Source organism: Pogonomyrmex barbatus, unplaced genomic scaffold, assembly GCF_055798465.1.
Source record: "Pogonomyrmex barbatus isolate J1 unplaced genomic scaffold, ASM5579846v1 scaffold17, whole genome shotgun sequence".
Taxonomy (NCBI): Eukaryota; Metazoa; Arthropoda; class Insecta; order Hymenoptera; family Formicidae; genus Pogonomyrmex; species Pogonomyrmex barbatus.
The window spans coordinates 1,216,307-1,232,107 of NW_028297113.1; the positions used below are offsets into that span (position 1 = coordinate 1,216,307).

At 37.4% G+C, this 15,801-nt stretch overlaps 2 protein-coding genes across 4 annotated transcripts in view; both read right to left on the bottom strand.

Moving 5' to 3' along the window:
* Positions 1 to 905: 905 nt before the first annotated feature.
* LOC105431033 (protein obstructor-E) lies at positions 906 to 6,720 on the bottom strand. Its single transcript, XM_011644950.3, has 4 exons — positions 4,321 to 6,720; positions 2,154 to 2,432; positions 1,617 to 2,010; positions 906 to 1,267 (listed from the first exon to the last, which is right to left on the bottom strand). Exons 1-4 carry the CDS (start codon positions 4,379 to 4,381, stop codon positions 1,207 to 1,209), a joined length of 795 nt encoding a protein of 264 aa, XP_011643252.2. The 5' UTR covers positions 4,382 to 6,720; the 3' UTR covers positions 906 to 1,206.
* Positions 6,721 to 6,860: 140 nt separating this feature from the next.
* The window catches only part of LOC105431032 (solute carrier family 7 member 14), a 96,764-nt gene continuing 87,823 nt past the window's right edge, over positions 6,861 to 15,801 (bottom strand). For all 3 annotated transcript variants that reach the window (XM_011644948.3, XM_089074490.1, XM_011644949.2), the window contains 4 exons: positions 15,459 to 15,603; positions 15,055 to 15,148; positions 14,825 to 14,952; positions 6,861 to 14,607 (listed from right to left, as the gene is read on the bottom strand). In XM_011644948.3, coding sequence (XP_011643250.2) covers positions 14,210 to 14,607; positions 14,825 to 14,952; positions 15,055 to 15,148; positions 15,459 to 15,603 — 765 coding nt within the window. In that variant the 3' untranslated portion in view covers positions 6,861 to 14,209. The remainder of the gene's footprint in view (positions 14,608 to 14,824; positions 14,953 to 15,054; positions 15,149 to 15,458; positions 15,604 to 15,801) is intronic.

Consider the following 15,801-nt stretch of genomic DNA (forward strand, 5'->3'; position numbering starts at 1 on the left):
ATATTTATATAATATATATTTATATATATATATATATATTTTTATGAACTTATTGCGGACATCCCTAGCAATTTATTTTAGATAAAATTTAGGAAATTCATACGTGTTAAACGTGTAAGTTAATAATTATCCCGTATGTGTATATATGTTGTGCGTGCACGCGTGCACGTTTCAATGATATATACACTCACACACTTATCCAAATTTGTATCTATTATATATTTTTTAAGTAATTGTATCATGTCAATAATAATTGTATATTCTGTATAAATGTAACATTTATTTGGTCTTTTGAAAAATCCTTTACACCTCTCTCTTTACACTCTCTATATCTCTCTTTATATATATATCTCTATATTTTCGTGTATATCTAATTGCAAGAGTAATCTCTAAATTACTCTTCTCACACATAATATTCTTCCAATTTGTCTTTGTTTTTAGGAGTACAATTTTATTTAATTATAAAAAATTTTTTAGGAAATTCTTTTTTTTTAACACTTTTTTTCTCAAATATTTCTTTTTTTAAAACTGAAGTATCAATCTGGCAGCATACTATCTTCAGTTGTTAAATATGTATGTTCTGAAGTAATACCATTTAATGAAACAGAACATCGAAACAAATTTACCTACAGTCGTTAAATACATTATTAAAGTCATGCTATGCTAGCTTTAATAAACAAATTTTAGTAACAAAAATTTCTCTTTTAGAAATTCTTTAATAAAATTATTAACACGTTTTGTGTTTTATTAAATAAAATATTTATTCGAATTAATTATATAACTGCAATTAAAATTTATTTTATGTTACAATACTAATAGTAGCCAGTCAATACAAGTACAATATACTATAATCTTGTATATTGTTGTAAAAACAACTGTAAAAGGTATATACTGAGAAATAAACATTTATTATTATAGTTTCATTTATTAAAAATTTTTTACAATATATGTATATATATTTTATGTTAAATATAATAACTTAAGCTAAGATAATAATATATACATCATTTATCTGCGCATCTATAGTAAATGCGTTCTCTATTTTGTTCTTAATCAGAATAATGTATTTTTAAATCATACAAATTATTGTTTGCGTTCACATATGCAATTTTATCATTAAAAACATCGTATCATATATTAAAATTTACTACAGTTCTTGATTTTTTTTGAAATTATTGCACCGTCAATGTCCATTCCTACTTGAATTTAAAAAAGCCTGGCCTGTTGATACGATGATGGAGTAGTTCGTACTATTGCTTCGTGTTCGCTAAAAAAAGCACATTAAATTAAATTAAATTAAATATATTTGCTTGTGTATTTAATTATAAATATAATTTCCAATAATTCTATCAAATGAAAATCCATTGAGAGAAAGAACGTAATAATTTTGTCGTGTGAAAGAAGAAGATAAAAATTTTTTAATTTTTAAATTTACGTAACAATAAATATCATTATTTAAGGGAAAAATATTTGGCAATTCTTGTAAATTATTTTCTGTTTAAAAATGTGTTTTGTACAATTACAATAAATTTATAAATATTAATTAGAGGTAATAAAGAGAAAAGAAATTTATTTTATACAAAGGACAAAAACATTTTTAAATATATATCACTTACCAGCCGGTGACATTTTCCGCGGCATCGCAACTGCCGATGAGGTCGTTGAAGGCGTTTCCAATACCGCAATTCTGCAATCTCGGACGCCCGTTCACGCAGATGTAATAGTGGTGGCAATCGGCAGGACTGCGGAAAAACTTAGTCTCGACGTCCAAGAAGGGACCGCTCCTCACCTCCGGGCAGCGAAAACCTAGAAAACTTTCGGCGTCGCAATCTGCCACTTGATCCGGCCAATCGCATCGATAGGTCTCCGGATTGAAGGCCAGACCCTCCGGACAATCAAATACGTAACCCCTACCATCCACGCAGTTCATAAATTGACCGCAGTGCTGATGATCGCCGATCTTGAAGTAACCATATTGATGGGGACAATTCTCGGTTGGATTCGCCGGCTCTGAAAAAATTCAGTAGCAAAGAATTAAATTTTAAATGAATAAAAACGGATGGATTGAACCATATTATTAGAAAATCTATGAGAAGGTATTTCTAATAAAAATTTATAATAATCATATCAATGTGATTCTGATTGTGACTCACGTAAATTCGGTCTGCCCGTGCAATCTATGTCGATCGGATATCCACAGGGATAGTTGAAGCGCGCCTCAGGATTGAAATACAAGCCTTCAGGACACAACTTCTGCTCGGCAATCCCGTCGATGCACTCGATGTAGGCGTCACATTGATTGTGCACCGGGTAGCGACCATTTCTCTCCGGACACGATGCTGACGAGCCACCTTTCGGCGATAAATGCTGCCGATCGCGATTAAACTGATTGTCAAACAGTTGATTTGAAAATCTACTGTTTTGATTGAGTGCTGAAATGTAAAAAAAAAAAAAAAAAAATCACAATAATAATTTATATCGTGACATTGCATCTGTCAGACAATTTGCAATTTACAATTAAATTTAAATTAAAATATGTAAAATAAATTAGTTTTGCTAAAAATGATTTCAATTGAATTGTTAATTGATTTGAACGTTTCTTTCAAGATATACTCTTAAGGCAGGCAAAAAACTCAGTGTTACGTGAGCTCAATGTTACGCAGAAAGAATTTTTTTCTCTCTGTCACAATTCTAGTTATCATGTTTCACAGAATTAAAACGATTCCAAGACGACGAATTTAATTGAATGTTCACAAAACTCGCCAGACGAGACCGTTCAGAAGATATTAATAAGTCAGTTTAATGCATTGCGCGCGATTATCGCACGACAGCGAAAGTTCGGCGGTCGCTGGCGCTCGACCTCTATGAAGACACCGCATACATTAATTTGTTACCTGCGCATCGCTTACGTAATGCACCTGTAAACGATTTGGAGGCGGAATCAAGTCAGGCCTAATCAGGCTCGAGAACATATTTCGAGAAATGAAAATAAAATCAGTGAGGATTTTTAAAGGATATATAACAACGAGATTAAATTTGGAGAAATTTTTATTGAGAAATTTTTATGTGTCATCCTTTCTTAATGGCAATGAAGACAAAAACTGATATAAATACATTTGGGTGAAATCCGATATCCCGAAATGCTTTCTTGAAAAGCTGAGAAACGTCGGTGATGATTCTGAATGAAAACCGTTTTCGAAAAGGTTTATTTTCGCGGGGCAGAAATTGCGCAAGGTAATGAGTGCAAACGACGAGAGAGAAAGTTTCGCTGATTACAAATTCGATTACTCGTCGTTAGGCTGAAGACGAGCATTAATGTCATCCATCGACAGATTCTTTTGTCCGAAAGAGGGTTTCTGTGGTTAAAAGAAACGCACACTATACTATATTATTCACTCGTGATGAAAATAAAAGAACCAAAAGTATCCTTTTTTTTTTTTTTTTTTTTTTCATTATAACAGACTTACATTTACGATCTATTATTTTAATCTAACTACGACAGCAAAAGATTAATATTCACGCATGTCCAAGTTTTGAGCTTAAAAATTCATTTCCCCAGCAGTATGCAAGCGCATCGCATACAAATCACCGATGCGCTCGTGACTGAGCATACATATAATAACATGATGGGAAACTACTATTCAGGACGCGTTGCATTTATAAAATTGAATGTACACAAATTTCCTAAGCGTCCTGGAGCTTAGCCAGCCTTGTTTAAGCCGTCTAAATTACGTACCGTAATTACTTACATAACGTTACATAATGTTACGTTAAAAATCTGCTCTTCGTAAATTAAATTATCGCTATTTATAAATTTAATAAAAAAAATATAATTTTTATGCTGTTTTGCATTTGATCAGAAATAAATTCGAATGTTAATTGTTATTCGGTTTTAAAAAATTACAATAACATGTACTTTTTGATTTGTAAGGTATGTAATAACTGATTCTCTTTTTCCCTTTCTCTGTCTCAGTTTATTTAAACCACTCGACGTAATTTCACACTCAAATATTAATTCTTTAAACAGCTGACAAAACGAAAAGGAGGAGCTGGAAAAAATTAAAATTAGAATTAATTTGCGCGAATAGAAAGGGATCTTTTTTCTAAAGTACACAGAGGAAAAATTTGAGAAAATGTCACACTCGGGCGTCCTTGCGAAAAGCTCGCATCACTATTTTTAGAAGGAAAGCGGACGTGAGAGAAATGACGATTTTTATATGTTTGCCTATTCCTCAGTCGATTGGCGGACAGACGACGATGGCATTTCGTCTTTCTCTCAAATGTGAGAGACAACACCGGAGGGTAAGCTCTCTTACTCACACGTTGTCGCGGCGACAATGCCGCAGGCGATTAGCAGACGGACGATCGGTTTCGAGGCCATCCCGGACTCGTCGTCGTCGTTGAAATTCGCGCGTTCACGTTCCTTCTGGCCCGATCCCGAAAGGAAGACTACGACGCGCCGTCGCCCGGCGTGCTTTTATCATCTCTTTGCACACTTGGATGAGAGCGGGAGAGGATTGCCGCATCTTCGTTCCAGAGATGCCGGTGAAAATCGCCTTGCCGTCCCGTCCTCTTCTCGAAGTGACATCCATATCGTAACTCGAAAAGACGACACGTTGCTCCATTTTTTTCGAGCGGTTCATTCATTCCTGCGTTCTTCTGTCTTAACTTTGCATGCGACGCACGACGGAATTAGAAAAACAGATCGATAGCTCATATAATATCTGAATCATCATTTAAAATTAACTGCGCATGCCTGCAACTTCATTTAAAATTAAATTCCGATAAAAATTGATGATACCTGATAAATATAAACGAAAAATTTATTTTTGAAGTGGACGGACGTAAGCAAAAAAATGGTTTTACATCAATTTCTAAATTTCCTCTTTCTACTTACAATACAGTAACCGTAGTTGATACTTTATTCACGTTTATAATATATTTTAAAAATGAATTCTCGCTATCTTAGATCTACATGAATGTCAGAATGAAGAGAGATAAATGTCATCTGCGACTAGCTCTATCTATGCTTCTTGGAAGCATGTCTTTCTATATAATTCATATTATTATGCTGCAATAATTATGCCAAATTTAATTTACATAAGAAATTGTTATTAATGCTATTGTTATTCAGTGAGACGATATGCGTAATATAATTTGTACTTAACGTAACACTTTCTTGCGATCTAAATGCATTTTGTTAAGCGAAGAGGTACTCTCTAATATTTGATTTTAACGGAATTAAACTCTAATCTTTGTAATATAACTTCGGACTTCTTTATTGTTATTAATAAACGTATCTTTTACATAGATTCAATCTTTTTTTTATAAATTTTTTTAAAGCAAAGGCAAAATAAAATTTCATTTTTCTTGATGGAACATAATGTAATTCTTTCTAAACGTTCTCTTGAGTTTTCTTTTTGTCCCACTAGGAATCACTGAAAAAGACGAAAAACACGGATGTTTGTGTACCGGAGGAAAGGAGCATCTCGCTTCGAGCTCTGCGGAATGGAGCCTTGACATTTTCCTCGTATCGACGAGAGTAAGTCGCCTCGAATGTGGAAGGTGGACGTCTAGTGGTCTTTTACCGCGACGTGCGCAACCAGCATCTGATGAAATTACATCAAAATACTGGGAGACGATTCCTCGAATATTTTATGTATCACTGCCCGATAATTCCGTGTTCCAACTTGTAACAACTTGTATTAGATCGATGAGTCAAGAATTTCAAAGGCAACAACATTTTACGCGCTCGATTTTTAATGACCGAGATATGATATTTATTATCAAAATCAATTGATCCATATTTAATCGATCTCTTGAATTTAATTTGGAAGGTTTTAAACAGTAGTCTATAGTGCCAAAAATTTTAATAATCATTTTAACTACTAATTTTCATACTGCGCAAATGCATTAAAAAAAAAAGAAATCAAATTACATAAAAATACAAATAAATTGCTATTTTGATATCTGATGCAAATTATAGATTGTCCAAAATGAGCTTTATTAAATATCGTCTGTTTAATGACAATCGATAATTACTAGGTGTATCGCGCGGGTTGTTTGACAACGAGCGATGTATGACCAATACTACTTCGCTTTGCATATTCGTTATATCGCTCTTTTTTTACTTGTATTTTTTTACTTGTATGATCTAGTGAAACAGACGAAATGATTATGTTATATTCACAGAAAAAATTATGTTATATTAAGCATATGTTTAAATATTAACTCTCTATAAATAAACACTCTATTTACGTAATTTATATTGAAGTTGTTGAATATGGATCGAATTTTCCTCATGATCCTTTTTCAAAATCGTATAACAGGTCTTTCGCAATTTTTTTACGCAAGCACCGTAAGATTAAAAATAGTTTGTTTTCCTCAGTTTAATTTAACGTACGGATTGAGGCTGCCTATGTTGATCAGAATATTCGTTTTTATCGTATTTCTATCTTGCGTATTTTATCCCGCGCAAATAGCCTTCATTTTTTTTTATTTCTAATTTTATATTCATTAATATGGCAGTTTTAAATTTATTATCACACACGAGAGCGAAAATATATGGAAACATTAAAATTAAAATAATATCTCACGCAAAATAATATCTCATAAGCTGTTAAAAAAAAAAAAAGAAAATGTAAGAGATAACAAAAAGAGGATGAAAATTATGCGGAACCGTTGGATCCAGATAGACGTTGATTCATATTGATGACGACGGGGATCGAATAGTTATATTTTACACATATTTTACACGTCATTCACGCGGTGAAGCACACACGTACACACATATACATACATATATACATACATACATGCACACATGTCTAGGAAATAATAAACGATATCATATCTGTCGCTTTAGCTTTTGAATAATCACTTTTATTTTTGATCCTTATCAATATTAAACAACGTATATAGTTACGTAAGGATATATATATTACATGGAAAATTCTGTCCTTCTCGTGCGCATATATCTTCCCGAGATACCTCGAGTGCCCTCCACCCGACCGTCCCGAAAGAAAAAAGTATATCGTCACGCACATGCATCATTCACTCTCTCATTCTCTCTCTCTCTCTCTCTCTCTATTTCTTCCTTTCTCACGCTCTTCCTTTCGTCCTCTTTTCCTCTCTTTCTTCCTCGTTCTTCGTTTCTATTAAGGACAAGAAAGATTTCTTCTTCTTCTTTTTTTTTTTTTTTTACATCTGATTCTTTAATGGCAATTAATGACGGCATTCTCGCGGAATTTCCGACGTTGAAGGACGCATTTCCATTTTTTGTCGGACGATACCATACGCATTAACCTTCTCTCCTCGAAAATTCGTGATCTCGAATCTTCCCGGTGTCGTTCGCATCCGTCCATCCGTCCACGCGAGCGCCCAATCGATTCGCCCCGAGGGACGACTCGTAGGAACACTCGCAGATGCACCCTTGCAAATCCGACAGTGGAGTCTCGCATTAAGAGCGACGTAGAATTGTGAGCGAGGCGCACGGCCACGTCACGCCACGTCTCGCGAGATTGCTTATATAGAAGATTGAAATCGCTACCGGTTAATTTAATATTAATATACCGCTCGCTTTTCGCACGACGTCGTCCGCCATTTGTCCGCGACGAATAAAGATATTGCAATGCGCAGCGCGCACCGGAACCCAATTCCTTGCGATGTGCAATCATCAGAAACGAACTTATTGATTCTGCATACAATATAAGCCGTTGTGCACACACGAAATATTTGGTAGGACGCCATTTGGGATTCACCGAGAACACGATACAATCTTCCTTCGTTATTTTCGTCCGTTCGCACAGGGTGGGGTCTCAGAGAGAAGGGAAAATTGAAAATAAATAACTTTTGCGCTGATTCGCTCGTAAGTTGCAACGTAATTCTGTGTGCACGACGCTGCAGACGTATATTCTATCGTATTCTATCGTATTCTATTAAAAATCAGCTTCGTCAGAAGATAAGATGCGTGACTCTCTCGGTCGTTCTTAACGCTTCGCTTCTACGGGGAACGTATATCTTCGTTTTAGCTTTTGCATTCGTACATTTATACGAGTACGCGCTCGCGTAATTATATCGCGAAGACGAACCGCTTAGCCACTGATTGCTTATCCTATCGTTTAGCATATCGCACTTCCAACGGAAAAGAAAAAAAGGAATCGCGAGTTATCACAAGTCAACCTTTCGCGCACAAATCGCGTTTAGAGAGGGAAGAAAACAATTACTTAAATCACCAATATTATTATTGCCAAGTATATGTGTGCGACGGTAAGTAACGCCGCCTACGTTTACGCTACTCTCTCATTTTTCATATCACATCGGAGATACATGCCCTCCCTCCTCCCCCCTCCCCTCCCCCTCCCCCCTCGTCCGAGGAGAAGAAGAAACAAACGACGATTTCGCGCGCCGCGATTTGCGCCGCGGCCGCCACTTTCCTCGACTGAAAGTGCGATATTTTTCCGCGTCGTGCCTCCTCGCGGGAGCTAATACTTTCAACTTACAGCCGTCGAAACTCTCAAGATATTCCGCAGCGAGTTTCCGCTGCGACTTCAAGGTACACACGTGACATCTGCGCGGGAAGACCCGCCGGTCTCGATATAAAACCAAAAATTAAACATTTCGAAACATTTCGAGAATTATCCGATGGATATCCTAATCCATGTCGAACATCCATGCGAACGTCTCTCGGACGTCGGTTGCTTCGGTTTCTCCCGTCTGCAAACGGCAGAGCTTTTTTTCTTTCCGTAGCACTCCTTAACTTAAATCTTAATTTGCGGTTTGTATCTCGATCGCCGTCGTCCCGCCATCTTGCGCAATAGGCCATTTCCTCCTATCTAAGAATACGAAAAACTAACTAAAAGGGCAAAACGCCGCGTCCTCCTCATCATTCTGCTATTAGTCTCGCGTGTAGTTCTATCCTCTTGAGATACATCGAGACACGCAATCTCAATGAATCTGTTTGTCTAACAATGTTATTCGCGTAGATAGTATACTTGATTTATTGAGCCAAAGAAGAAAGCTATGCCGACCATAAAATATTTATCGACTTTAAAATTTCATCCAGAAAAAAGTATCGGTCAAAAATCATTATTTATTCATCGATTAAAAAAAACCACTCGAAATATCGCTGTTGAAAAATGTAATTTTATGAACTGAAAACTGTCATGACTCTTAGTAAAAAAAAAAAAAAAAATCAAATTTATAAATAATATAAATTTATAAAAACAATACAAATAATTTTTACTTGTATTATTTTTATAAATAATTATTTATAAATAGTAAAAATAAATTTATAAATTTGACATAGCTTCTACATAGCTTCAGCAGATTTTCATCGTTTCAATCGTCACACCTGCTTGTCCGTTTTAAGGAAAGGATCTCTAACGTCTCGTCTAACGTCTGGAGAGATGTGTACAGGCACTGTTCTTTCACAGAGTAAACTCCCGTCCGTCAAGAATTAAACACGGTCCTGCGACGGACATCCAGAGCACCGTAATTTTGCTCCCATCGCAATATGCGTTACGTCACCGTAAACGAGAAAAAAATATGCATTGATCGCTAGTTTTGTTCCAAAAAAGCGCATTTTTGATATCTCAAAGTCGGTCAACAATATTTTTTAATATAAACATAAGATGTATAACCAAACCTAATAACGTAACATTAATGTTGTAATTTCCCATTTAACAAACCCTGTTACATAATACACGTGTTATATTACATTTACGTGTTACATTACATTTGTTGAGAAGTAAATTATAACATTGACGTTATTATTTTACTGTTAGTAGGTCTCCAAATTTGTATTTCGTACCAAGGAAGTGTCACGTAAGTGTATTGAATTATAAATTGTATAGGATTTATGATTCAAATTTTTTCGCGAGTGACATCACGGTGACGTAGACTCGGTGCAAATAAACAGTTTCCTGAGATATCCGCGACATTATTACAGGGGTAGAGGATCATGAGAAAAAGAAAAGGAACGGATGTACTGTAAATTGCATTGCAAACGCGAAATTTTTCGCCTGCGCTTCATCTAGTAAAATTGGACCAGAAAATTTGGCCATTTAAATTTTTTTCTCCTAATAAAAATTTACTTTTGGACGCAACTTTTTCGCAGTCCTTGAATATATCGAATACGAAATACTTTTATATTAACCTGAGTAAAAAAATTTGGTTTACAACTAAAAGAGTTTCAATCTCTAATTTTCAGTCGAATTTAGATAAAGAGCGAAGAAAAAGGTAGCGATCCATTTCGGAGAATGGATACCAACCTTGTTAATTAATGCCTCGCGACCGCGAGAGTAGATGCGAATTTGTGACCACCTTGATATGTGTGTATCACCTAAAAAATCGAACAGTGTAGAAAGTATTCTATGTACAAAGTACTACACGTATTCTACGGGACGCGTCGTCAGTGTGCGCGTAGGCTAAATTTCACTATCGCGCCACATTCCGCGACTATCGCGCGCCGCGAATGTATGCAGGACTGATATGTGTGAAAGGATCACCCCCGATCGATATGTGGAGAATAAAAAGCGAGAACCAAGCTCTCGACCTGCCCCTGTAGCGAGTATCTCCCCTTTCGATCCTCGAATCAATTTTACGCTTGGAACGCGAAACGATCGACGTTTATCGTCGTTAGAGATATATAGTTTCGATCACAGAGAATATACGTGTATATATAATATATAATATATAGATGTGTGTGTGTGTGTGTGTGTGTGTGTGTGTGTGTGTGTGTGTGTGTGTGTGTGTGTGTGTGTGTGTGTGTGTGTGTGTGTGTGTGTGGTACATAACATTTCTTTTTCTTTTTCCTCGCGAGATTAATCGGAATCCCACCGGTTCCGCTGAGAGACCCGTACGCGATAAACTCAAGGGGAGATTAGAGCGAACGATCGGCATTGAAACTCACCCTCGAGGCAATATAATGAGATATACAAGTAACGACTAGCGCGAATTTATATAATGATGAAAATTGAAAAATTTGTATAATATCAGCGCCTTAAAAGTATTCTTTTCCTTCGTTTGTTTTTTTTCTCTCGATCGCTGAACATTTCGTTCCTCGACTTACTTAATCATAATTTAATCATCGATAACATTGTTGCCGTGGCTCGAAATGATTTTGTCCGAAGCATGACTTGTCGATCGTTGGCACTCTAGCCACCTCTAGTCATCGCCTCATTTGTCAAGTTCGCCGTTCACGTTTGGAAAAGGGACGCGGAATGGTGGGCGACTCGAGAGCCGCAGGACGATTTTCGCCCACGAAATTGCGGACGATGCGTCCTAACGAAGTAGTAAAAGTGGAGCAGCTGGAGACGAAGGTAAATTACAGACACGAGAAGAAATGCAGTTTTTCGCGAAAGCGATCGCGAGGGGGAGGGGGTTGGTCGTCGTACCTGCCAACGACCCGCCCCGGCGTTCGAGCGACCGGCGCGTCGCGACGCGTCGACGCTCGCCTGGAAGATCGCACGATCGAACGTCGAATAGTATGCACGACACGTGTCTCCGTTACGTGCGAAAACGTGGCTAAACAGCGATCAACAATAAACGGCAACGATAAATATACAACAACGCGAAGACACTCGGCCGTACGGCAGTCCTGGACATTTTCCGAGAAAATTAATCTTGAGGTGAGAAAAATTATTTGTGTCAAAGCATTTGCGGCGTGATTCAAACCGCGCGTACTTTGACCTCGCGATAAATTTCCGACGACCAAAATATGCGCCGCCTTCCGCTTGCATTTCTTGATTGTTCCGCAATGCGCGATCGATAAGTGATTCCGCAATTCGTGCGCAATTTCGCATTTTATTACGGTCGCATGTCGTACGTTTCGTACCCTCCTTGGAACTTGGAATATTTCGCATGTTACATCGCGAGGGGGGGTTTTATCATCGCGATTGATCTCTCGAAATTGATAAATGCGATAGGTAAGCTAACAGAGGGAATAATCGAGAGACCAAGCCGAGGATTATCTTTTGTCGCTACACACACACACACACACACACACACACACACACACACACACACACATACACACACACATACACACACACACACACACACAGCGTTCTCCTGAATTATCTCGACCCAGGCTAATTGGAGCTCCACTCGTGGTGTGAATAAGTAATCGCGGCGGCAAGAGTGCATTTTCGCTTTCGTATCGGAGACACGGCCGCGCGTTCTCCCGACCTTAATTACCTCGGGAGTAATTACCTCGGTCGAAAGGCTATCCTCGATTCATCGCGCGGAACACACTAGCGGACAGAGAGAAGCACAACGGACTTGTGCACTTACGTACGGAGAAAACGGTTTGTCTCGAAACACCGAAGATATGTACACGAAAATGAAATCTTATCTCGCGTCGTCTCCCATTAATCTCCGATCGTTTCAATCCCGAAATGCGAAATTGGATGAAATCGGCAGAGGCTCTCGAGAAAGAGAGAACTCGTTAAAACTATTTAAAACTTTTTTAAACGTCCGGCCTCTGCCCCGCCAGTTCTCTTTGAAACTTACTTCAATTCCGAACGAAAAATTGATTTTCTAATTATTAAAATAAACAGAGCTGTAAACTCCCAATTTCTTCTTTCGATATAACCAATCTTCTCGCAGCGAGCTCGATTAGCCGTACTCGCCTTCAGTTTTTCGTCCTTTGTCGTTGGGAGGCGACGCGCGCTTAAATACTAGATAATTTATACAAATTGCGTGTAAATTAATAATCAAAGGATTTACTCGAGGTAAGACGTATGTAAGTATTGTAGTAAGCTTAGATATACGATTATAATATGTTAGACTAAACTTCCTTTTTTTTTCTTCTTTTCGGGAAAGACTAAAGTTAGGCAAACGATGACGTTTTTCTTGTTTTTTTTCTTTTTTCTTCGATAAAATGTTTTCTTCTACGGATTCTCTCTCTCTCTCTTTCTCTCTCTCTCTCCCCCTCTCCTTCTCCCTCTCAAACATACTCTTTATTCATTACTCTCTCAGGCACACCTCGTTTTTCCTCCTATTTTATTCCGCTCTTTTGTTTTCTTCCCCCCCCCCTCTCTCATTCTCATTTGTGTTTTTCATTCATTCTCTTGTTCCGACGACACATTTCATTCTTGTCTCGCACTCGCGGACTAGCGATAAATTTCAACTTATATTAGCAGTTAGAACGCTCTCTTGGAAAACATAAATTTCGCCTTATACTAATAATGGTAATGGTCTCTTCATCTTTCTCCCCGCATTCCTTCTTTCCCTCCATCCTTCTCATTGCCTTTACCCTCTCAACTCGTTGTCCTATTTTCATCCCTTACCCCCTTTTCTCCACTTCTTGCGATCTCGTCAACGACGGTACTATAACTAGAATAATAAATATTGCCGCAAAATTATTTGCTACATTCGTCCCAAATAGTAGTCAACAAGTCCGACTCTCGGAGTATCGCGGCTCTTGGCCTCCTTGTTTATATTACTTGTTGTTGATTAAATTTCTTTGACAACTTCTGTCGCGCATATTAAAGAAAAATGTAACTTTCGAGTGAACGATCGAGCATAAACGGCATCTTCAAAGTGACCAATTTATTCCTCATAGTCATTTTATAACAGTGTCAAAAAGCATCTAATCAAAAACTCGTTTAAAATTAAAACAGCGTTTAATAACACAAAAAATATAAAAGAATAAATTTAATTCTAAAAGAAGAAGTATCGATAAGCACTATAATGACAAAATATTAGCACTCTTTGATTCTGATGATAAAAAATTCCTTTCTAAAATAAAATAAGAAAAGAATTAAAAGAGTTTGAAAATTAGCTCTAAAGAATCACTAGTCTTCCACCAGTCGATTAATTGCAGTTCAATTTATATCTTATACTTCACAAACTTAATTTCAGATAATCATATCGGATCTATATTGAATATCTTACGGACATTTTTTTAAAACAATTCTTTTGCTCCTATTAAGCGCATTGAACTTTGATCGTCGAAAGCTAAATCGCTCATCTGCTAAAAGGAGTTGCTCGCGCAACTCTCTCGCGCGTTTTCGAATCTCGAAAACACCGCGATCTCCGAGAAGTCTGATTTCACCGACGCCAATCATCCGATGCCAGTCGCACGCGCGCACGTGCCAACGTGTCAGGGATGTATAGTAGTAATAATAATATCTCTTTCTTTCCCTCTCTATTCGTGTGAAGTGTATACATTAATATCCGTTCTCGGTACCGCGCGCGATGCTCCTCAATCGTCCCAGGTGGGGAAGCTCTCCTGGTTAATGAACAGGGTCTTGTTCGTCGTCGACGCGGTTTGGTCGATGCGATGGCCGCTCGCCGCCGCCCCCGTTTGCCTCTGCTGATGGCCGCCGATGCCGATGTGCTGCTGCTGCTGCTGCTGATTCGGCGTACCGCCGAAGTTTGTGCTGCCAAACACCGGCTGGCCGAACGCGTCCAGCTGCTCGCTCTCGTAGATGCTACGATCCGGCGTGTATGGCTTTTGCTGTTGTCGTTGGTGGTGATCGGTCACGGTCAGCTCGATATTGCCGGCCGTGCTACCGACGACGATGTCGTCGACATTCTCCGACGCGTTTGCCTCCTCCAGGCTGCTGTTTTTGATACCATACTGGAAGTACATGATGAAACCTGACGGCAGACGACAAGCGACAATTTGATTTGACTGATCATTCGAGATTTCACAGGAGGATGAAAATCGCATAGAATTAAATGATTAAATAACGAAGAATAAATGTAATCAAATCAAGTCGCGCCTTTGTTCATAAATATCTCCATCCATTAATAGCTTGTAAAATTATAAAAGATTATAAGTTTTATATTTTGGTTGTGTGATATAAATGTGTACCGAGAATCATCCAGACCGTGAACCTGACCAAGGTGAGGATGCTGAGTTTGAAGATGAGATAAATGTTAACGGTAACGGCGACCGCAGGGACGAAAGGTAAGCCTGGAGTCATGAACATTACGCTGCTCCTAAAACAAAAAGGGAAATGCAGGGAATTAACGCTTAGACCGTTCGAGATCGTTTCGCAGTTTTTACGAATTACGCGGAATAATGGATTCAAACAATCCTACCTATTTTGTGGCTTTCTACTGATGACGAGCAGTACACCGATTATGGCAAAGAGAAATAAGAATAGCAGTATCGTTGTAAATGTTCCCATGTTACCTGAAAAAGAAGAAAAATTAAAAATGTTTCTCAAGCTATATTTATAGCGACTTGTGAAATTCATTGAGTAAGCTTTTTCGAAAGCTTTTTCGAATTATTTAAATATACATCTCCTTATATGTTATCTCTTGGAAATGTTTTATGTGTCTTTTTCTTAGCGTACAAGTTATAAAAATTCATTACACATGCATTCTTTTTTTTTCTTTCTTTCTTATTAGATTAGATTAGGAAACAATTTATAAAATTAATTTCATCAGTTTTACAAATAATTATATTTATTAATATAAAAATTGTATAACTGGCTCCTCACCCATCCCGCAGACGATAATCAGATCAAAAATAAGGATCAAGAGATATAAGATCCCAACAAGCTTCATGACGTAACGTCCTGACGCCTCTGTCGCAGGACCTCTGTCCACCCATGGGAATATAGCAGGACAAAGGTACTGTGCTGCCTACAAAACGTCACGATTAGCTTTATAACAATTGTAGTATTTTTTATATTTTTCACATTACCTTATGTTTTCGAATTAATTTTCGATATTAATCGACGATTAAATATTAATAAATTAGGGCAAAATTCTGAAATTCTATCGAAAGCTCATTACATGTCAAACATATTAATATAATAGCTAAAGTTTCGTCTATTATTG

Bases quoted from the DNA above. Each gene is read 5' to 3' on its own strand.
- LOC105431033 (XM_011644950.3), bottom strand. From the start codon at position 4,381: ATGGCCTCGAAACCGATCGTCCGTCTGCTAATCGCCTGCGGCATTGTC. The intron at 2,433-4,320 runs GTGAGTAAGAGA...TTTACATTTCAG, and splicing joins CATTGTCGCCGCGACAACGT to CACTCAATCAAAACAGTAGA. The intron at 1,268-1,616 runs GTAAGTGATATA...TGCTTTTTTTAG, and splicing joins GCGGAAAATGTCACCGGCTG to CGAACACGAAGCAATAGTAC.